Genomic DNA, 22744 nt, shown 5'->3' on the forward strand with positions numbered 1-22744 from the left:
GTGAGAGCGTCACCACCGCCTGAACGCTGCCCTGTTTTAATGAAGCACAGAGTGTGTTTGGAGGGGAGGGTGCCATTTTGTTGTTCTGTAAACGCTGATGTAAGTGCCCGTTCCTAGAGCGGAAATAGTGTTGGATAAAGGCTAAAGCGGGTCTCAAAATCCTATTTTCTTTTCCTTTGCAGTCTGAGATCGGCTTCGGCAAGTTGGAGACGTACATCAAGCTTGACAAGCTGGGCGAGGTAAGAGCATATCGACCTGCAGAGGCAGAACAAGGCCCATTGGGAACGTGTGTTGGAGTCAGAGCTCTCACAGATAGCCTGCGCCAGTGCCGTTCTGCCTACACACAGTGAAAGTCATGCGTGCGTAGAGCTGGAACAGACAACGGGACTCTTCCCACAGACAGTGACAGCCAGTACCAGTGACTCTTCTCACATGAGGCAGCACCATGGACAGTAACCACTCACCCCCCCATAGATCTAGAATAGCACCATGGACAGAGCCAGTGACTTAGCAATGGACCTTGTCAGATACACAGTGCACAATGAGTGTCCAGGCTGGCAGGTGCTGCTCACAGGGGAGGTGGGAAAGGAAACGAATCCATCAGATGCTCCAGGATGGCCGCCAGCAGACAGGAGATTGATCAGTTTGGGGCTGTTTGGGCATGCTCTGCGCGCGGACTGAAACTGTACATCAATCCTTATGTGCAAACTGAGCCAGCCCCACATGCGTTCATTGACTTCCTTGGTGGCTTGGCTACATTACCCCGGTTTAATGAGCTCTTAGGGCCATTATGGTGATCCCCAAGTATCCATGACTGTCTTGGAATCCCTTTAACAAACCCAGTATAAGGGATACGATCTTATTCCCATCCATGACACTTTTTTTCTCTGTCCTGTGTTCCCTCTTTCTCTCAACATCTATCCACGTCTTCTGTTTCTGTCCCTCGCTCTTCCCCTCTCTGCCCCCAGGGGACCTACGCCACGGTGTTCAAGGGCCGCAGCAAACTGACAGACAACCTGGTGGCCCTGAAAGAGATCCGCCTGGAGCACGAGGAGGGGGCGCCCTGCACCGCCATCCGAGAGGGTAACGCCCCCCAGACGTCACGCGGCCAATCGGCAGCAGACACGCGCCGTCTCAGTGCCCAACAGTCGTGTTTGCGCGTGAACTGAAATGTTTCGTGTCTGTCTTCTTTTGGTTCGGTTTATGAAGCAAATGGGTGCTGCTGATGTTTTTAAGTGGAAGAATATTATTACGGTGTTATTGTTCATTTATTTTTGACTGTAAATGAATACATTACGAGCGTAAATCATTCTGTCTCTTTCAGTGTCCCTCCTGAAGGACCTGAAGCACGCCAACATCGTGACTCTCCATGACATCATCCACACAGACAAGTGCCTGACACTTGTGTTTGAGTACCTGGTGAGTCAGTCTGTCTGTCCGTCTGTCTGTTTGTGAGAACCTCTCCCACAGTCCTTGTTTGATTGCCCTGCACATACGCCTCTCTCTCTCTCTGTTCCAGGAGCGGGACCTGAAGCAGTACATGGATGACTGTGGGAGCATCATGAGTGTGCATAATGTGAAGGTAAGCGTGAGACGTGCGTTTGCACAAGTGTGTGTTTGTGTTGATGAGTCTCAGAAGCAGAGCTATGCTCTGTATATCTCTGTATATCATTGGTGTGCATGTATTTACAAACTGAGGATGTCCTTTTTGTAACTTGCGTGTGAATGTTCTCTGCCATCTTGTTTTCTCTGTCCTTTCCTCTCTTCTCCTGATTGCTGTTTTCTTCACACTCCATTTCTCCAATTATGTCACTGTCCTCCTCTTTCTCTCTCTCGCACCCTCCCTTCCTCCCTCTCTCTTTCGCTCTGTCTCTCCGTCTCCCTCTCACACACTTTCTCTCTCTTCCTCCCTCCCTCTCTCTCTCCCCATCCTTCTCCCCCTCTCCCTCTCTCCGTCCCTCCCCCCTCCCCCCTCCCTCTCCCTCGCTCTCTCTCCTTCCCCCTCTCTCTCCTCCCTCTCCTCTCCGTCCCTCCCCCCTCCCCCCTACCTCTCTCTCTCTCTCTCCCCCTGTGTGCTGTAGATCTTCCTGTTCCAGCTGTTGCGGGGCCTGTCTTACTGCCACAGGAGGAAGGTGCTGCACAGAGACCTCAAACCCCAGAACCTGCTGATCAACGACAAGGGCGAGCTCAAACTGGCTGACTTCGGTGAGCCAGGCGGTCTGACACACACACACACACACACACACAATGCATACAAATCCCTATTCCAGGAAGCCACTCGCGTAGACTGACAGGTCTTGGGTTTCTGCAGTAATCTCTTTGTGTTGCAATATGTTGCAATACCCTCCGCTATGGTATCGCTATAATCTCTGCCAGCAGCTGGCTGACGTTTGGGGAATTCAGCTGGCAGAGAAGCTGTTCTTTGTTATTACGTGTTATATCAGAGAAACGCATGTCAGCCTCGGGGATGTGATTTTGAAACAGGTCAGCCAGAGTTTGCATCAACAGCCATTACTGTCCACCTTTATTTGCGTCTCGCGGACACATTGAGGGAAAGACCTTCGTTTTCAATGGTGCCGAGTTACAAGGGCAAGAGATTAAATTGAATGATATGGAAAGAACAAAACAAGAAGAAAAGAACAATAGTAGGGTAATATAATAATAAAAGTTTGCCAAGCAATGAATACATACTTTAGAAGCAACAATAGTTTCACAAGATTTGAACTCAATGCTTGGAATTGTTTTTGCGGCAAAAACGAATCCATCTTTAAAATGGAATGTAACATTAACATATTCCTGGTATGAAGAGCACAAAATCAAAAAACTTAACCTGTCTGTTATCAACATCACTCTCAGTTCATGAAGTGAATCCAGAGAATATTCACAGAAGAGCAACAGACACCATGCTATGAATCAGGAAACGCTTCTTTTTTTTGTCCCAGGTCTGGCCCGGGCCAAGTCGGTGCCCACCAAGACTTACTCTAACGAAGTGGTGACGCTGTGGTACCGTCCGCCCGACGTGCTGCTGGGGTCCACGGAGTACTCCACACCCATTGATATGTGGTGAGAGACGCACACACACGCGCGCGCACACACACTCACACACACTCACATTAGCATGACACGCATGCATAGCGCCATGGACTTAAGTATCTGTTACACGGACATGCAAACTCAGCTTTGTTTTCTCTATTCTTGTTAATGCACAAAACATTCAAGGTCATTCATTTTCATGAAATTAGGCTCATTGTTATTGCTACCCCATCTTTGTAGTACCCACCTCTCCTCTCCCTCTCTCGTCTCCTCTATTCTCATTCTCCTCTGTTCCCCCTCTCCTTTACCCCTTGCATGTGCTTCCTGTCCTGTCCTCTACCCTCATCCTTCCTCTCCCATCCTTTACTCTGCACCCCCTCTCCTCCCCCTCTCGTTTCCCCCTCTCCTCTCTTTCTGTGGGCACATGACGCAGCTTTAAACTGGGTCAGATGGACATTGTGAGTGACCTTTGTGGAAGGCAAAGAGACACGTGTGTCATCCCATCTATCTCTCTGTCTATCTCTGTCTGTCTCTCTGTCTTTCTCTCTCTCTCTCGCTCTCTCTGTCTATCTCTGTCTGTCTCTCTGTCTTTCTCTCTCTCTCTCTCGCTCTCTCTGTCTGTCTCTGTTTGTCTCTCTCTCCCTCTCTCTCTCTCTCTCTCTTTTCCGGTTTCTCTTCCATGTCCTGGAGCCCTGACCTCCTTTTTGTCCGCCCCCTTGTGCCCTCCTTTCCCTGCTTTCATTTCCCCCTCTCTCTGCTCATTCTGAGTATGTGCGATGCAGCCGTGGGCAGGGGAGAGTGTGGCAGTGCCGGAGTCTGCCCGGGGCGCCTTTCTTCTGTTTGTTTTTCTCCCCTCAGATCCTGCATTAGTAAACACTGCCAGCTTTCAGCTCCCCCCCCCCCTCTCCAGCAAACCACTCTCCCCAGGGGGGGGGCACATGCCCTCTGCTCTTTATTCTCCCTTATTATGTTGGTCACGTGCCGGAAGAGCATTCTGCCTATGTCTGATGGGGCTGGGGGCAGTGATGGGGTCAGGACACGGGCCGCTGTCCTCCTCATTCCACAGACAGCCAGCAGGGTGGTGCAGGACTGGAGGAGCCCACACCACCAGTGACTCCATCCATCTCCGGCCAAACTCTGTATTCTAATCAGGAAGCGCCTCATTTCTCAGTGTAATAAGGGAAGCTGAATTTTGTGTGCACTGTGGTGCAAACACAGCGTAACCTCACGTTCATTCAGCTGAAGCGCTTTGATGTGGTGGTGACTCACGGTTGTCTGCTGACTGCGGTCTCCTCGCCAGCAGGTTCGGCACAGGCGATCTCTATCGGCGGTTAAAATCTTGTTCTCCTCTCAAGATAGATATATGATTGCGCCATGCTGGCAGGCTGCTCTGTTTTTAATAAAATCGATCTTGTTATCCTTGATCGACAGCCAAAGAAGGAATGCTGAAAAGAAGCTGAAATTTAAACTGAATAATTATCAATATCGCAACACTTTTGCAGTTACCAGACTCCTATGTGCAAATAAAATTTTAATTAGATCTCAAGTTAGATCTCACTTGCATTTCTCTTATGTTGCGTGTATAGTTATGTATAGTATATGTATTTTGGTTTTTTTTAAGTAGTGCAAAGTGTTTCCTTTTGGTCATTTTAATCAGTATGTGTATGTTTGTGTTAAATTGGCTGTGTGCTTATCTTGGCTTGTCACTTGTTCCATGCTTTATCACTGAAGTGGTACTTGCTATTCTGTACCCAAGCCCTTGTTCCTGCTCTGACCATGTGCTCTGTATGTGTCAGCCTTGTAAATCACTGTGCAATATTACAGATTATATGGTAATGAATAGCAACACCTGTCTCTCTGTTTCTCTCCCTTTGTCCAGGGGGGTTGGATGCATATTCTATGAGATGGTGACAGGAAGGCCTCTCTTCCCAGGATCCACCGTGGAAGATGAACTGCATTTGATATTCCGTATCCTAGGTGAAGTACTGGCGCAGCTCTCAGTCTTTGTGTGTGCATTTAATATGGTGCGTTGACTGGTTGTGTGTTTAATGCAGTGTTGGCTGGCTCTTTAGTATGTGTTTGTGCGGGCGTGTGTGTAGTATATTAAAATGATTTACAGTCCATGTCTTCTTCCACTTAGGCACTCCCACAGAGGAGACCTGGTCAGGAGTCACCAGCAACGAGGAGTTCAAAACATACAACTTCCCCCGCTACCATGCCGAGCCCCTCGTCAATCACGCGCCAAGGTCCGCCTCTTTTTCTGCCTACTGGTTTATCTGTATGCGTCTGTCTGTCTCTCTTTCTGACTGAATGAACTCTCTGAATGGCAGCCTTCTCTTTGAGTCTGTCTGTCTGTCATATTAGATTTATATTCGTTGTCATAAATGCTTGTCATAATCTCCACAGGGGTTATGCAGATTTTTTGTGGCTACTGCAAAGGCATCTGATATCCTTGGAGTAAGGTTTTATCAAAAATGCAACTTGTTACTATTGCTGTCATTAAAATGTTTGTTATGATTTTCTCTCACAGGATAGACAGTGACGGGCATGACTTACTGTCATTACTGCTCCAGGTATGTGGTGAAATCCTCCTCTCTCGCATTCAGTTTTACAGAGTGCATCGATTATAAATATGGCGCATTGAGAGGACAAAGCGCGTGCGTTTGCTCGTGTCTGATTTAAAAACGGTTCGTTTTCACTCGTCTTCCTGCAGTTTGAGGCGAAGAGGCGCATCTCTGCGGAAGAGGCCCTCCGGCACCCGTACTTCCGCAGCCTGGGGGAGCAGGTGCAGACGTTAGCCGACAGTGAGTCCTCCACCCGCTCGCACCCCAAAAAGCTTCTCTGTCCCGTCTCAACCGCACGTTAACATTTTCACAGCTTCACCTCAGAACGCTTCTGACTGTATCTCAGCTCCAACCGGAGAGTTTACCCTGTTCCTCAGCTACACCATGAATAGTTCCCCTGACTCTGTTAACTCAATCTGCTCAAGTGTTCAGTGGTCTTTTTATGTTGAGTTAATTTAGTCATTTGGCTGAGTTATAATGACTTATTCCATCATACAAGTTGCTACTCACTATTTTTCTACTAAATACATTTTTTTAAAATGCCATTTGCATTTTACTTCTCCTGATCATCAACTACTGCTCACATTGACACTTTCCCCAAACATGAGCACGGTACTTCACCTCTTTCATACGTCATCTTAAAGTGACGGTTGGTTTTTAGCTGTTGATTCACGTGCGCCTATCAGTTCTTGTCAGTTATTAGTGTAAGTAAAATGGCGCTGTGAGGAGAGCTGGTTGTTTCCTGCTGCTGCAGCCCGTGAAGGAGGCCGATTTGGTCATCGCTGTAATTCAAGTTCTCTCTCTTCCCAGCTGCGTCCATCTTCTCTGTGAAGGACATCCAGCTCCAGAGAGACCCAGGAAAGAGAACAGCGGCGTATCCAGAAGCAGGTAGGCGCTTCTGTGGGCAAAATGGCCGAGAGAAGGCCGGTACCAGGCAGTAGTCAGGGGAAAGGACAATCTGAGAGGCAGAAGGGTTGGCCTGTAGCAGAGACACATGTATGACACCTGTCTGTATTACGATCAGTCGCCTGACAGCGACGGGTCTGTAGCCAGCTCCGACTGGCAGCGGGAGCCTCTGCCTCGGGTTCGCGAGCGGCTGCAGGTCCTTAGGTTTGCCAGTTCCTCCTTTGTCTGTCCGTCTCTCTCTCTCCCTCACCCTCATCCGTCTCCCTCTCTGTGGATGTCCTCCTTTCGCTCGTTCTCCGCGTTGCGCTCCATCGCTCCCAGCTCCGCTGTTGTTACTCGTTGTGTCTCCGGCTGTGTGTCTCTCACGGTCTGTCCGCCCATTGCCGTGTCACCCCTGGTTCACAGCCCCCCCCCCTTTCCCGCTCCACCAGCAGCCACATGAATACTCATGAGGTGCCCCCCAGTTTCTCCGCACGGCTCCTCTTACAATGGTCACGTGACCGTCTGCCAGGGGAGGCCAGCACCTCATGAATCTTCCTGAAAGGCTGGGGGTGGAGCTATTGTAAAAACAGGGGTGGAACGCTATGTTTTTTTTTTTTTTTTAATGGAACTCCCTGTCGACTGAAATAGGGTGAACCAGGTCATTCTGTTTCTTAATGACATCTGCCTTTCTGGTGTTCAATGGTTCTTTCTCTCTCTCTATCTCTCTCTCTATCGCTCTTTCTCTCTTTCTCCTCCTCTGTCTCTTTCTCTTTTTTTTTTCTTAAATTTCCTGTCTGTCTGTGTTGTGCCCCTCACCCCACACCCATCTCCCTCCAAACCCCGCCCCCCCCGCCTAAAAAAAGCAGCGCCCCATAAGCTGGGCTCTGCGCCCTCGGAGTATTTCCAGAGAGAAGGTGCCAAAGCAGGGACTCAGTCTCACGCCCTCACCTCCCCTTCCACCGGCTGAGCGATCCTCTCCCATTCCGGTAATTACACTCTCTCTCTTTCTCTTCCTCCCTCCCTCTTTTTCTCCTTTTCCCTCTTCTGCCTCGCGCGCACACGCAGGCATTATGGAGTAGCGGGAGAAACTGCGACCGTTTTCTTTTCAGTTTTCAGTTGGGCCACCTTTCCGTGCTCTTTCAGAGGGAGATAAGAGACAAGCACAGGGCATTCTGGGATAGGGCAGCTGAAATATGTTTTGATTTGATTTTGATTCATTTTCTCCTCCCCACCCACCCACCACTGGTTTTATGCAGTTCTGTTAAGATTCCTGCAGAGGGAGCTGTAGCCTTGGTGATTGTTTGTCTTCTGCATGTGTGCCTGTGTAAGTGGGCATGCCAGTGTGGAGTAGTTTTAGCAGTGTGAAATGTGTGGGATTATGGGAAGGAGGGGGTAGTTTTTGCAATGTGAAGTGTGTGTTTGTGCAGGGCGTTGTTTTACCAGCTTGAAATGAGCATCTGCTTGCACGTGATTATATCTTTCATGTGTCCTTCATTTGAAGGTAAGGTTCAAATGAAAAATTATTTCTTTGACAATTTAAGCAGAAAACTATAGATGTTATTAAACCTGACTGAGTTATTAAAAGACGGAAAACATGGTTATACGTTTGTAATTTTAGATGTGGCAAATGCGATAGATACATGACAGAATGTTACAATAATTGTGGATTCTGCTTAATTATGAATGTATTGTGCACATCTGATGCCGTGTAGTTCCATCTCTGCATGATTGCTTTGTGCATGCGTGAGTGCGCCTACGCACACGTGTGTCCTTGTGTGTGTGTGTGTGTCTCGGCCCTCGGTGATTATATCTTGTGTGCTTCTCTCTGTGCGTCTGTGCGTCTGTGTGTCTGTGTGTCAGCCCAGGGCAAAAGCCGGAGGCAGAGCGTGCTGTTTTAGCCACCGAGGGGGTGAGAGACCATCGAGAACAAGCAGGACCATCCTGTCCAGGGACAAAACGAAGGATAAAAAAATCATTATTAAAAAAAAAACAACAAAAGGCAAAATCCAGATGGAAGAAAAGAAAAAGAGAAAAAAGGAAACAAACAACCATCCATGATGCTGCTGCTGCTCTGCGGACTTTAGGATTATTTTCTATTGTTTGAATTGATTTGACTTTTTAAAAAATAGAACTCTTTAATTAGTGTAATTTGTGGAGGGGAGTCACACCTCCTGGTTTTGAAGTTGGTGGCAGTTCTCATTTTTAGAATTGTTTTTTGGATTATGTACATAAAAGACCGCTGCAGAGAACGATGCTGTTTCACTTCATGTAGCTTGATACCCAACTGCTCCACTTCCCTGTTCAGTGGAACTGTCTCCTGCATAACTGCCCTCCTGCACTTGTTCACAGAGAAGCATGGGATGGGTGGGCTGGTGGGGGAGCGAGAGGGCCTGGGAAGCTCCACACCTGCTGTGAGTGTGCACTAAAGGATGAGGCGTGTAAGTCTGGAAGTTCACTAACTGCTGTGACCAGTAGGTTGTATGTGCAATAACTCCTGATAACTAGGCCGTTTATTCGCTGGAGCAGAATATTGAAGCTGTAATGATCTTATTACCTGGCTCTCCTGGATCCCACTCTCGCGCTCGCGCCCCCCCCAAACCACCACCACTCTGAATACGAGGCTTTGTGTCGCCATAGCGACTCACTGAGGTATGGAGAGAGGATCGGCATTTAAAACCCCCGCATGCTCATGTACGCCTTGGGACCTCTGTCTCTCTCTCACTGGTGTCCAACACTGCGTTCTCTGTTCTATTGTTTACCTTTATGGAGGTACACGCTTTCATTTAGTGCTCAGTGGTATTGAAGTGCTGTACTGAACAGTACAGAACAATTGACTCCTGCCTGCGGGCTCAAAATGGATAAGGAATCATACATTATAACAGGATACAACAGGACGGCGGTCTTCTGTATAGAATTACAGTCTATGAGAATAGAATAGGCTAATGCACTACCATACAAATGTGTACACTACGGGGCAAGGAAGGGCACTACTGTACAGAAGACTACACTACTTTACTGACTAGGGACTAATACAATTATACGGAAGTGTACAAGGCAGACTAGGAAAGGGCACAACTGTATAGACGTGTACACTATAGGACAATGTAGGTCTGCTCACTGCTGTGTTTAACTTTAACTTTAAAGTTAACCCCCTTGACTGATTGATCATTCACCTGGGCATCTTACTGTTACCAGCATCAGGCTTCAGGTTTAATGTGTAGCATTAATGTATTACAGAGATCTGAACTCAGATTTCCCAACAATCCGAGTTTACTACTTGGATTACTTTACGCATTAGTACAAAATGTGGATACCCACACATCAGACATAATGAAATTGTCGCACTCATTCTGTTATTCTCTCGAAAAAGAGATCCTTGATCTCAGGAGACTTACCTGGTAAAACTAACGGTTAAATAAAATAAAATTACGTTTTTCTTTTTTGTTGTATTTGCACCCTTGATATTGTGGTGTGACGGAAATGTTTCCAAGAGTGCTTCCTGATGTGATTTTATATAAACGCTAATGGGTAGGAAGAGATGGAAGGTCATTTTGCTCAGGAGTTCTGGTTCTTTGAGTTATTGATTTTGAAATGTACTCTAAGGTCCTCTCTTTCACTCTACAAAATGCCCTCTGAAGTGAAGGGACTTTCTTTTACCCATGATTCATACTATCCACTCTGAAATGGGTGTATCAACGAATCAGTTCTACTCCAATGATAGGGTACTAAACCAATGGGTTCAGAGTAGGCAGTGCTGATCCTTGTAATTTTTGTTCCTTTGAAAGAAATGTTTTATTTTCCTTTTTAAAATATCAGCATATCTTGTATGTGAAGTGATTGTCAGTTTTTGGCCAATTTGATGTTTTCCGAGCCCTGACTGAAAGAGGAAATGTATGGAAAATTGTAATAAATCGACTGGGGAGGTTTGGTTGCTGTTAATAACAACAGCATTTGCCTTGGAATATTAGAAACAATGACCTTAGCAACAATGACTATGTTTCCATTAGAAAAAGCGGCCAAAAGCAATAGCCCAACCAAAATAAGTAATCTCCAAAATATGTTCATATATATATATACATTGAGTGGTATTTTTTTAATGTTGTCATTTATCATTTTGATGATTCGATTTCTACTTTGTTCTCCTGTTTGTTTAAATCCCTTGATGGCTATTCTTCATGTAGTCTCAATAATAAATTCTAGCACCTTAGTGGAAACATAGTCAGTGTGACCTCTGGACCAATACACTGTAAGATGAACAGGAACTGATCCTCAAGACTGATATGCAACGTGCTTTGATTTTTGCGTTTGTAATTTGTACATTTATGATCCTTCATTCTGTATGTTAGATGTTTAATGTGACATACAGTCTGCCCTTTAAAGGTTTACTTTTACATGGATGGTCATGATGCCTCTGTGGCTGTTTATTTTTTATTTTACTAATTATTTTCTGTAGGTATGGCAAAGGTCCATGACAGATGTTAGGGCAGTGCTACTCCTTGTCATGACTTGCATTTGTTTTTATCTAAAAAAAACAAAAAAACAAATGCTGGGTACCTTTGGTTTTGACAAAAAGTACCACTGCCTTTACATTTGCAACTTTTAGGATCCTTGCCTTAGGCTTTTAGATTTAGTTAGGAACCTTAATCTCAAAGTTTTGCTGAGAGACTTTGAGTCTTGTTTTGTTCGATGGCGAGAGGATTATGGAAAATGTTGTCTGTTCTGACAGACTGTTAGACCAAACCAGTACTATTCAGGAGATGTCAAGGACATGAAAATGGTAATAAATGCTTGAACAATACACATTACTAATTATGATCAATAATACTTTTAACTGAAGCCATAGTACAAAGCATAGATGTGTGCATGATGTTGACATGGACCCCCTGGTGGAGTTACTGTTTCTCCCTTCCTTATATTCTGTGTAACAATTTAACACTGGCGTACGTCACGTAGAACAGTGTCTAACAGTGACACAGAGAAGAATACTGTGTGTGCCGTATGTCTGCGTGCTTGGGATTGTGTGTCCTGTGGGGGGGAAGTGTAACATTATATTTTCAGATGACCTCAGGATTAAGAGTACTTACTTGATGTTCCCAGAGTGAAACCATGCTGACACTGGCATTGTGTTCAGCTGCTCAGTTTGCTAACAGGTCGCTAACAGAGAACACTGATATTTTTTGTACGTATATTTCAGAGACTGGTTTAATTTGTTTTTAGTTCAGCATTCTGAAAGGGCAGAACTACTTTCACAGTATGTGTAGGAAATGACTTAACATTGGAAAAAAAGGTGGCATCCTTGGTTATTGAGCACTCAAAGTAATAGAGGGTAGTTTCAGAAGTAACATGGTCTGACTTACAGTGGTTACCTGTAATTCAGACCTACAGCTGTTTAATTTCAAATTTATATGTTTTAAATAATCATTTAAAATTGCACAAGAAACTGGAAATTATCTTGCGAGTGTGTGTGGCTACGCACTTGAAGATGTTAGATTTACATTTGCACTGGTAAATATATTATCCTTATCATCCTGGGTCATACAAATAATAATTTGTCTTTCTTTTTCTTCTCAGAGTATTTAAAATCATGTCTTCCTTTAGCACTGCCTGTCTGTGTGACTGTGAACCACAGCACAGCTGGTGGCAACAAAATGTTTTTGCACAAAATGGCAGATTCCTTTGTGGCACTGTTCTTTTGCTGCTCTGGAACTCATCAGTTTAAAAATAAAAAGCAGCCATACTGTTGCCACGTAGGGGAGTGAATGCTGAATGTGTTTCTGAAGTGGCACTCCCCACTCATTCATAAGAAAGGTGTCCTGGCATTTTGCAGAACACATCAAATTTTGCCAGACCGATTGATGGAGGGATGGTACTGAGGAATAGAGTGGTGGTTGTGGAATTGAATATTAGTGGTACGATAGCGGCTTGTCCCTTTACCCTCAGCCTGCAAAACAGCGAGGCTTCTTATTCAGTACTAATGCCAACCAGTCTGGCGTGATCCTGTACAGAGCCAAAGAAATCGTCTTGTTCAATTACGGTTGCATCACAGAAACGCACCCCAGGTACACATATAAGTGGATTTGTCAGACATGGACTGTAAACTATGGCTGTTCTGCAGTTTTTGCCCTGTCCTTGGTGGTTTGCTTATTTTTGCAGGGATGAAAAGAAAGTGAATTGCGCTACACTGCTGACAGGCTTCATTCAGGTCCTTGTCCTTTTACCCAGAGCTGGAGATTTTCTCTTCCATCTGATCATTCTACCCTTAGTTGGCTGGATCCTAAAAAAAAAAAAAATCAGTTGATTCAATTCAACTGCAAATAATGCACCATCTGTATTCTTTTAAATTTACGCTTCCTCTCCTTTCATCGTTTTGGCTGTTGTGCATATTGCTGTGTTTATGCTACAGAGAAGACTGGATACCAGTGAACAATGATGCCTCCTAGTGTCAGGGAAGACAAATTGCACCCTCTCCCCATCTACTGCTGTCCCACTACTTGTCATTTGTACATCATTGCTTCTAATAAACATGTTGACAATTAATTGATTGATTTGAGGTTCTTGCTTCATTTTCTACACACTTTGTGATTTCAAAGTTTTTCTTTGAATGTTAATATGAAAAGGTCCACATGCAGTTCGTCAAAGCTTCAAACTCATCTTTTCACATTGTGCATTTTTATTTAATCATTGGGACAGGAATGAACATGGTCTTAAATCTCCCTACCAAATAACACCCTCTGAGGAAATGCCTTCAGATGGATTATGAATTTGATTCATGGAATCATGGTTTTATATTTTGTTTTGTTCAAATTCTGAAGCATGTTTGGGTTGCAGAGATGCCTTGGTATAAGCAGCCTAATCAAACAAAAGAGTGAAGCAAAGTTTGTGAACAAATCTTTTAACTGTACACTGTTAAGTGAATGCACATATCTATGGGATTAAACTATGTGCACAGGCAATTATTTGTAAACCTAGATGGTGGTCTGTAAAATGCCTACAAGATAGCCACACCATATGCTTTATTAGGCCTACTGTCCTGCAATGACAAAAGAGCAGTGTTTGTGCCCTTTGTAAATGAATGGGAGATAAATTATTAAGAAAAATGTTTGTGAAAAAGTAAAAAAAATTTATTAAACCTTTTTTTTTTTTTTTTTTTTTTTTTTTTTTTCTGGGCCTAGGTCCAGCATTCAGTACAGTATGTGATGCTGTGGATGTTTCCTGACTGGTCTTGCACACAAGCTCATTTCAGAGCAGGGTGCAGATGTACCGCAAACCAATGAATGGCTGAATAATTGCTGTATTAAATTATTGTTAATTATCGGAGTGTTTGGGGTGTCTGGGGAAAGTACTTACAGGGATTAACACTGAAACAATGGCTATAGCATAGCAGCCCATTAAAATGGAAAGCAGGCTTTAGTAAGAGCAGTGACATGTCAGGGGAAATGTTTTCGCTTGCTAGCCTGAACTGTGTAATCCAAATGGTTTGGTTAAGTGTGAAAAGTTATAGCTTTTCCCCTGAACAACAGCTCATGCAGTTAAATAAAACCCTACGCTCAAGGCATTAATGGTGGCTTGTGTGATGTGAAGTTGGCATGAGCCACTTCAACAGTCTACTAGTACTGGATACCTCTTTTCTCTAAGTGATGTGAATTTTGACCAATGCCTGTGTTTTGCCTGCCCTGCCAAGCAATGCAGAGCCTGCTGTGAAATCTTGTGAATACACATTTAAACTTGAAAGCAATCTAAAATTGGGTGCATTTCTGTGCATTTAACCTAGAAATCAATTAGCTCAAATAAATTGAACACATATAATAAAAGCACTGAAACACAAAAAATTTTATTTTAAACACAGTACCTGGGGAAAGTGCACAATGAAAGATTGTCATTGTTTGTTACACCTCTTCTCCAATAGGTGTCAGTCTATGCACACAACCTTGAATCCTTTTTTGGCGCGCATTGATTTGCTGAGCACGTTTGCAGTAATTGTACAATCAAAGTGCTGAGTACAGACCCTTTTGGAAAAATTTTATTCGATTCACATGATTTCATTAGTTTGCTTCATTTTGGAAAATAATACTTTCATAGACATTTTGAAATGATTTCTCCATGCTACTGGGTTTTTACTGTAGAATATTTTTATTAGTGGAGGTGCAACAAGTCACATCTGTTGTCAAAGGTGTGTGTAGCCAACATGTTCATTCCCTTCAGAAAGACAAATGATTAATCAAAACAAATCACATGAAAACTGTGTTACTCCTTCGCCCATCTCCAACCAAAAAAAAAAAAAAGGCATTAAAATCCAAAGGAACTGAAGTTGGGACTCTTCCCAAAAAAGGAGGAAATAGTTGAAGGATAATTGCAAGTGAACCGGCTCTGAATGAACACATTACTGACATGATGGAGCGCTTTAGGCTTCTGTTACACACACACACTCACACACACACACATACATTCTGAATGGCTGTCTTATGAAAGCAGACAGAAACCTTCATTGTGCTTGACGCCTATCGCAGCCTGCCAAGATTATTAAAGGCTCGTTTGCAGAGGAGATGAAAATGGCGTGAGAGAGATTTACACAGACTCGAATATTGGCTAATGCCAGATAAAATTCCCTGATTTTTTTACACGCTGTCTGTGTCCTGTTTACTGGTGACATCACTGCGTTGTGGGTGTTTTGCGAGATCATAGCGGAGGAAGGCGTTCGGAACAATGAATAAATGAAAAGTCTGGGAGTTGTCTTCTGCACTTGTTCTAGACATTTCTGCCAGTGGGCAGTCTGTTGGCCTTTGTCAGAGAACAAAGAGACATTGAGCAGCTGGATTAGGTAATGGTTAGTTCACACTGCACGACAAAGGCTAATGCCCACCTAACAATGGGCATGCAGGGCCCACAAACTGACACATTACTTCCAGCCAGTCCAAACTGCTTGCTAATATATTACCTCCTACAGAGGTCTTAATTAATTTACTAAACCTGCCTGAAATGATAATTCATGCACATTTAATTAAAATTTCCACACTGTTGCATTTGAAAGACTGATTTATTCAAAAAATTATTTTTTTTATTTATTCAGTTTAGCTCACGATGCTTTCATATATATTCACACCCTTGGTAAAGATGACACAGGAAATGCAGGTAATGGCCTATATTAGAAGCATAAAAATGGGGAACTTCTATTCTTTTATACTAACACAAATAGAAGAGAATTGTTCAGAGAAAAAACAATATTTTCCACAATAATATATGTGTCACAATTATTTGCAATCATAATAATTATTTAAGATTAAAAAAAACAAATTTGTGTTAATATACTACTTTTTCCAAATTCATCTCAGGCCTTCTGTGTCACTTGGGCAAAATGTGTAACATCAGTGTGCCAATCACCGCTATGGGGAAAGGTGGTGGTGGTTCTTATGCTATGGAGTTCATTTACTGGCCCCAGGCATCTTGCTGAGTTCAGTGGAATCATGAACTTCGGCAAATATAAAAAATATCAAGAAATTTAAATTGCAAAAACCTTGTTCCCTTTGCCAGGAAGCTCAAATTTGGCTGCAAATGGATCTTTCAACAAGGCAATGATCCCAAAACATACCTCAAAATAAACCAAGAAATGCTCAACTTAGCACAAAACTACTGTTCTGTATGACCACCACTGAAAGATAAGTATTGAATTATAAATAATTTCATGTAGAAGAGCCTTTGCCCTACTCCAGGCTTTTTTGTGATGGGGTTTAGCACTTGCATTTTAAGTAGCCAGGTCATATTTCTCTGAGCAAGCATGCTAATCAGAGGTAAGAGAATACCGGATGGGTAAAGGCTGCAGTGTTATGTACTAATTCAGGGCAACAGAAAGATCTTAGACCTGGAGGTCATTTTATATTTGTTGGTAGCCAGTCAAAAATAAAGTAGTAGGGGAGTGGAGAAAGATTCCTGTTTGGAACAGTCTACTATGTCCTTTTGTTTTCCTTGTGTTTCACAAGGTGACGTACAGTTTGTTGTACGCTCAAAGCTTACATCAGGCTGGCTTTATCAGTACAGGCTAAACTGAGCAAAGCTGTTTTTATTGTCGTTGTCGTTACTTATAACAGACTGTTTGAACAGTCTCAGTTTTTTTTTTTTTGTTCTGTAATGAATTTTTAAAATTCTGTCTCAGTAAGTATTTAGTCTTACAATGAGACTTAAAATCAAATATTTTTCTCAAGAACACATGAGCCTGTTTTAAGTTAATTTTAGTTTGACAAGTGATATCGTCTTACCCCATTGTCAAAACTTCAAATGAGTAAAACTGCCTCACCTCATTGGCATCTTTTTTGTCTTATTTAGCAAAAAAAGTAATAGAAATCAGATTTAATGTCTAAATATAAGACTAAAATACTTGTTAAATAATTTTTTGGTTGTTTCAGAGAAGCAATTGAGAAGGGCAGTGAAAGCCAGCGGATCTGCTGTCCCCAGATGAGTGGGTCGGTAAGGGCTCTTTGGGAAGGGAGAGGGAGAGGAAAAGAAGAGAACAGGGAAGGGCTTTAAAGAGGAGTGGAGTTTTCACAGTAGAGCAATCACAGGAGCATGAGAATCCTCATTGTTCTGCCTTATTCACCATGATAATTGTTTTGAAGGCCATCCCAAATTTTAGAATAATAATAAAAAAGAATCATCAGCTTTGTCTCCAAGCTTTTCCCTCTGTCCATTTGGTATGTTCATTTTTCCTTGCTATTTGCTCCCTTCCCATGATGGTCAGTTTAACTGCATTATGGGATTTTACTTCTACGGTATGTTGGCGCTGATTCCCTCTGTGTGTTTTGAGTAAGCTTTAAACATCCTACCCTGATAAGATTACTGTGTCTGTGCTCGACAGGATGATGTACTCACAACGCTTCTCAGCACCCACCTGTCTGCTTCAGTAACATCTAGATGACATGTAGCAGGGTGCGCTAGCATGCCGTTTATGCAATTTTGATCCACTCCGTCATGTTCTTCCAACTGAAATAACAGTAGCATTCATTCTGAAATTTTATTTTCCCACAGGGGGAAACAGTGGGTGGGGGAGGTGGAGGCCCGAATGCACGAGGAGAGATGGAACAGCACCCTTATTATGCAGGAGAGCGTGCGCTCATCTGGGAGGGATCTGGAGGAGGAAGAGGACATGCTGTTCCAGTGGTGGGAGGTGGTGAGCCAACTGTAGTCTTTTCCTTTGGCCCCACTTTCACCTGCACTTCCCTCCACAGCGCTGACCTCTCACATACTGCTAATTTTGCTGCGGTCCAGTATGCCAAACAAGCCGCTCAGATTGAGAGATTTGGATATTTATATTTTTGTCGAAACTTTGGGTGTGGAGATAAGCTTGCTCTATGAATTGGTCTTGAGATGAACCTTTGGTCAAGGGGCCAAAGAAGTGGGGAGGGGGGTGGGGTGGGGGATCTGGACCTCAGGGTGCTTCAGATATATACAGCTGCCAATAAATCCTGAGCAGAGAAGGGGGTCAGAGGTCAAGCTCAGAGCCTTGACATTCACAAGCTGTGAGGTGGAGACTCTAGGCAAGGGAGTGCGGGAAAGTGCCCATATATTTTCAATAGGAGCATTGTTGACAGTGGAGGCAAGACTCACCTTGCAGTGCACACTGTTTCATAAGTCAAATGCCTGAGATGTTATTGGTTTTACAGGTCACTTATTTTATTTTTTTTCTACTGAGAAAGATTGACTAATAAACTTGTACTGGCGCAGCCTTTATGTTTGTAGAGACAGTGTAGGTCACATCCTTAATGAAATTCCTCTCCCAATTGGTTCTGTCCTCCCCATGCTACTGTATATTTGTATTTATGGCTCTTTCCATACTCCCCAAAATGGATGGCACTAAAGGTCTGGTACTCATAAGAATTTACATAATATCAACTGCTGCTTGCAACACTGTGCTGCTGCACTGCTGCATTGAGCACCTTTAACAGCTCTACTTTGTAAGTTGAATTAATCCATATTCCTTCATTTGGTTTAGAAAGGATTTATGAGCTGAGGTGAGCTTGTTTTGCTTGAACCCTGTCCTTGGTTTTTCCTGCTGTTCTCACTTTATCTTTATCTACACCAGGTTTGTCATAGTACATCTTAATCTTTCACGGTCTGGATCTTCAGTGCATCGTACTGGGGCTTGAGCAGTTTCATCTGCCATTCATTACAGGAAATTTGAGGAATAAGTTTTTCTTATTGAATTTACTCTGTTCTGGTTTGATTTGTGGCAGGGTTTGGAGTGATGAATTTCAAACGGGTATATGATTGGTTTTGGTGACATAGAATGGGTTGAGGACCTGCTGCATTGCTGAGCCATAGGTATGCTTTTGTGAGTCCTTCAGCAGAAATGTTAATGTGTAACATGCCTGTAGCGTGAGTGGGTGGGGTTGATGGATTTTATCTGGCCGGTTTCCTAATTAAATTAATAATTTACCAGAACTGAACTAGTTTCCAGGGCTCCATCTTCTGTTTTACACAATATTTACTACATGATGGGTTGAGTAGAATTACGAACCACCTGGAATGACGGCTTTGTTTTGTCTCTTTTTTAAACATACTATTATTTAAAACTTAAATGTGAAAAAGAGCCTTTTTAGCCTCCTACCTGCAGCCATGATGTTGCCTCATCCACAAAAGTTTTCTTTGTCATCCTTGCTGTCTTTCCCAAAAAATTCCAATTGTTTACCTGTTCTGTTGTCTACTAAGTTTATAACGGTGATAATTGTAAAATGAGTGGCCTTCACAGTCCTTAGCCTCACATACAAACCAAAGAGATGTTGTATTATGGGCACATCCTTTGCAAGCACAATGACGTATTTAACAAGAACTCTTCCTCTCTCTGTAGTGTTAGCCACAAACAAAGCAGTCCTGTTTTTGTTTTACTACCCAATGAAACAAAGGATTTCTGCTTTTTTTTCCCCAGGCTCACATTTTATGTTTTTCACGTTACCCCGTTAACCATTTGCCTTCAGGACATTCGGAGCGTGAGCTGCAGAGGTGGTTGATACGCCTTCTGTATCAGCTCTTACAGTTATCGTTCTGGAGCAGCGTGTCTAGGAGGAGGGGGCTTGGGCAGCGTGCCAGGCCAAGCACAGGCCGCATCCATCTCTCTCTGTTTATCTGCACATGTGACCAGTCTGGGCCACAGGGCGTGTCATGGCACAGTTTGCGCGCTATCTGTCGAGGTGAAGGAGGCAGCAATTAAACTCAGCTGGCGCGGTCGCCACGGAGATGCAGATGGCGAGTCGCGGGGAGCAGGGGAGCGCGGGAGGCCCGCCTCACTCGACTTCACATCCGCCGCGTACGCGAGCGGAGCCATTGTTCAGGGCGGGCTGCCGCGGAGAGTGCCGGAACACAACTCTTCAGCCACTTTGAGCAGCGCCGCTGGCTCATCTGGCGGCTAAATATAGGAGGAGAACGCGGCACTGTCCGTCCCGGCAGCTCCTTTTATCTGCGCAACACGATGTCTTTCTTCACTCTAACCACACGACACAGGCTCTGTCCTGTGCGAGAGCCCTTTTGACATGTCCTCAAAACACACTGAGACCCAGTGACATGCTTTCAAGAAAGCACTCTGTCCAGGAAGCACAATCCTCTTATCTCTTCTGTAGGCCCCATTTCTCCTGCATGTACACCTCTGTGCTTGCACAAGTGTGCAGTAATACATAGTGCCATCACATTTTTTGCAAAATTATTTTTTTGTGTATCTGCGTATATTTTTGTTTTTATATATATTTCATCAGCATTTCAGGGTAACAATTTTTTGTTTTTGTGTTTTGCAAATCAGAGCCACAGTGGGTTTGAGTTACCAGACTGGAGTCTTTTCAATGAGAAAACAGAAAATACGATAAATTTATTTTAAAAAAATAGCTCATACTTTTTCAGTGCCATTATACCGCTTGTCATTGTATGCTGGTGAATATTACTGTATCAAACAGCACAATTAAGCAAAAACTTTCCCCATTGCCTGGCTGCCCTCAATATGGTATGGCATTTTCTCTTCTCAGGACTGGTGGGAATCAAGTCTTGTCATAATGACTGTATTGTAGCGGTGTGCAAAGATTAGGTCTTTATTGCAGGGGAAAGTACTTTGCACTTACTAGGAGTTAAAGCATAAGCCTTTAATGGCCCAGCCCTACTTCGGTTCTGTCCTCTATCACAGAGAGTTTATATGGGGTTAGTGCCACTTCGGGCGGAGCCTCGACGGCGCTTATGGAAGACAACTGTGTGTCTTTCATTACCGCAGGATTACACACTGACGCACTTAGCCAAAAGACAAATAAGGAGGAGCTGATCTGAACTTAATGAAACCCCTCCATTATTTTTCTAAGCTCATGGTGTGGTAATGTTCTGTAAAAACAAAACAAAACAACAACCTTCAGGCAAAAGCTGGAGAGACGACGTGACTGTGTGTTTGTCTGCTGATGCTGACGGGTCTAGGATGAAAAATACTGGAACGTGGACTATGTGTGTTGTTGAAAACATGGGCCTTATAGCCTAGGCATTGCAGGTTCAAACCTGGGCTGAGTCATTGGAGTATGGCTAGGTGTATGCAATGGAAGGACACATTTGGCCATGTCCCTCCAGGGGTAAGGTTGGTTTAAGTCAGCTGGGTTTCCTCAAATGAATAGTTCCTCCTAATGATGTCATTGGTGGCCACCAGTTGTCCTCAATGAGCGATACTCATACCTTTCTCATTTGATTTCTGCTCACTCTTATATAGTAATCTGCAGTTCAGTTTACTCAAATGGTTTGGTCGTCAGTAAGGAAACAATCTGTTCAAGTGTTCACTGGTCTTTAGAAGTGAAACCTTTTAAAGTGAGATATAACAGCTTAATACTCAATTGATGTATTACACTTTCAGTTATATTTTATAGCGTGTGGACTGTAGTGTGGAAAAACAGTCATTGGCCCGAATTAAGTAAATTGGAGGAGTGCATGTATAATGCTCCCGGTGCATAATAGCTGAGGCAGCAGGTATTATAGGAAGAAATAAACAAATGATTGTCTTCCTTTTTGTGTATTTATTGTAAACCAGAGCACAGCAGGAACACTTCTCTCTTCCCTTCTCTGTCTTGTTCTATTTCCCTGATTAACAGGTTGACAGGTAACACCTAATTAACATACAGCGTCTTGATAAGGGGATCAGTGGCACGTGGTGTCTGGAAATAGCTGCCCCCCCTGCCCCCCCTGAGCGGCCAGTGGCCCAGAACGCTGACTCAGCCCAGGGTCAGGGCTACTGCAGCTGGCATTGCACAGGAGAGCAGACAGAGCTGTGGTCAAACTGACCTCTTTGGCACGGCTCATTTGCACCTTTGAGGGGCCATCCAGACAACAACAAAAAAACAGCTCATAAAAAACTTTTTTTTAGAGAAAAGGAAGGCTGCATGAACAGGTGAGTGCCTGTGGTGGTGGTCTTTGAAGCATTCAGTCTCACTGCTCAAATGGAGTCTGCCCTTTGCTTCTCAATAGTCTACCATGGTTGATAGATGGAAAAAAAATGACATAAACCAGCCCAAGCTGCAGCGAAAGAGACAGAGATTAAGAGTTGGCATGGCGATGAGTGTGATTGTTCTCTTCCTAAGTTCATGCCCAGTGCCAGCGTTTTGTTTTGTTTTTTGTCTCTGGCTCACCTTTGCTTTTCACGGTACCTCATGCAGCAATGAAGTTAACAGTATCGTAAATGCAAACGGCCAGCAGTCTATACATTTCCAGCTGCCTGGGAGTTGGCAAGAGAGGATAGAGATTTTTTTTCATTCATAAATTGCGGTTTCTGTTTATTTAACATACAAAGGGAATATTTGTTTTTCACAAGAACTATTAAGCCTAAGAGCAGGTAGAATAAGGCCCTGTAATGATTCATACACGTAGTACTTGATTAGAACTGGTTTCCTTAATACTATAATAATGCTTCATTAAATCACTGATTTCTGGTTTAGATGAAGAGTGATATGTGTGTATGTTTTTCTTTACTTTAATTAATTCATTTATTTTTATTTCTATTTTTAAACTATTATCTAAATTATTTTCTTTTCATTCCTAGTGTTACCCCCTGGTCCCCATGGGGTTTCTCCTGAACTTGGAAGACTTCTGACTTCCTCAGTGTTTTTGTTTCACTCATTGGGGTAATTTGACTCAATTGCCCCCTTGGAGCTGTGAGGGGTTTGGATCCCACGCCACTGGATCCTGTTTCAAGGTAACTCTGGGTTGTGTTCCTGAGACCTCTAATACAGCTTTGGACATAGTGTTGATTTTGGACCAGAATATTC

General features: G+C 43.5%; 2 protein-coding genes across 8 annotated transcripts in view; both read left to right on the top strand.

The window, feature by feature from the left end:
• Positions 1–13022, top strand: part of LOC135234056 (cyclin-dependent kinase 17-like) — a 49015-nt gene extending 35993 nt beyond the window's left edge. For 4 of the 7 annotated variants that reach the window (XM_064298180.1, XM_064298184.1, XM_064298181.1 and 1 more), the window contains 13 exons: positions 183–239; positions 969–1083; positions 1325–1419; positions 1520–1582; positions 2082–2205; positions 2943–3063; positions 4913–5010; positions 5174–5279; positions 5564–5606; positions 5747–5837; positions 6408–6485; positions 7349–7471; positions 8346–13022. In XM_064298180.1, the coding sequence (XP_064154250.1) occupies positions 183–239; positions 969–1083; positions 1325–1419; positions 1520–1582; positions 2082–2205; positions 2943–3063; positions 4913–5010; positions 5174–5279; positions 5564–5606; positions 5747–5837; positions 6408–6485; positions 7349–7452 (1095 nt within the window). In that variant the 3' untranslated portion in view covers positions 7453–7471; positions 8346–13022. The remainder of the gene's footprint in view (positions 1–182; positions 240–968; positions 1084–1324; positions 1420–1519; positions 1583–2081; positions 2206–2942; positions 3064–4912; positions 5011–5173; positions 5280–5563; positions 5607–5746; positions 5838–6407; positions 6486–7348; positions 7472–8345) is intronic. The other 3 variants (XM_064298183.1, XM_064298187.1, XM_064298182.1) reach the window with 2 other exon arrangements.
• Positions 13023–21727: 8705 nt separating this feature from the next.
• sema3b (sema domain, immunoglobulin domain (Ig), short basic domain, secreted, (semaphorin) 3B) overlaps positions 21728–22744 on the top strand; it is a 68236-nt gene continuing 67219 nt past the window's right edge. The window contains exons 1-2 of the mRNA XM_064298192.1: positions 21728–21870; positions 22519–22671. The gene's annotated coding sequence lies outside the window, so the exon portion shown is untranslated. The remainder of the gene's footprint in view (positions 21871–22518; positions 22672–22744) is intronic.

Source organism: Anguilla rostrata, chromosome 11, assembly GCF_018555375.3.
Source record: "Anguilla rostrata isolate EN2019 chromosome 11, ASM1855537v3, whole genome shotgun sequence".
In the NCBI taxonomy this organism is placed as follows: domain Eukaryota; kingdom Metazoa; phylum Chordata; class Actinopteri; order Anguilliformes; family Anguillidae; genus Anguilla; species Anguilla rostrata.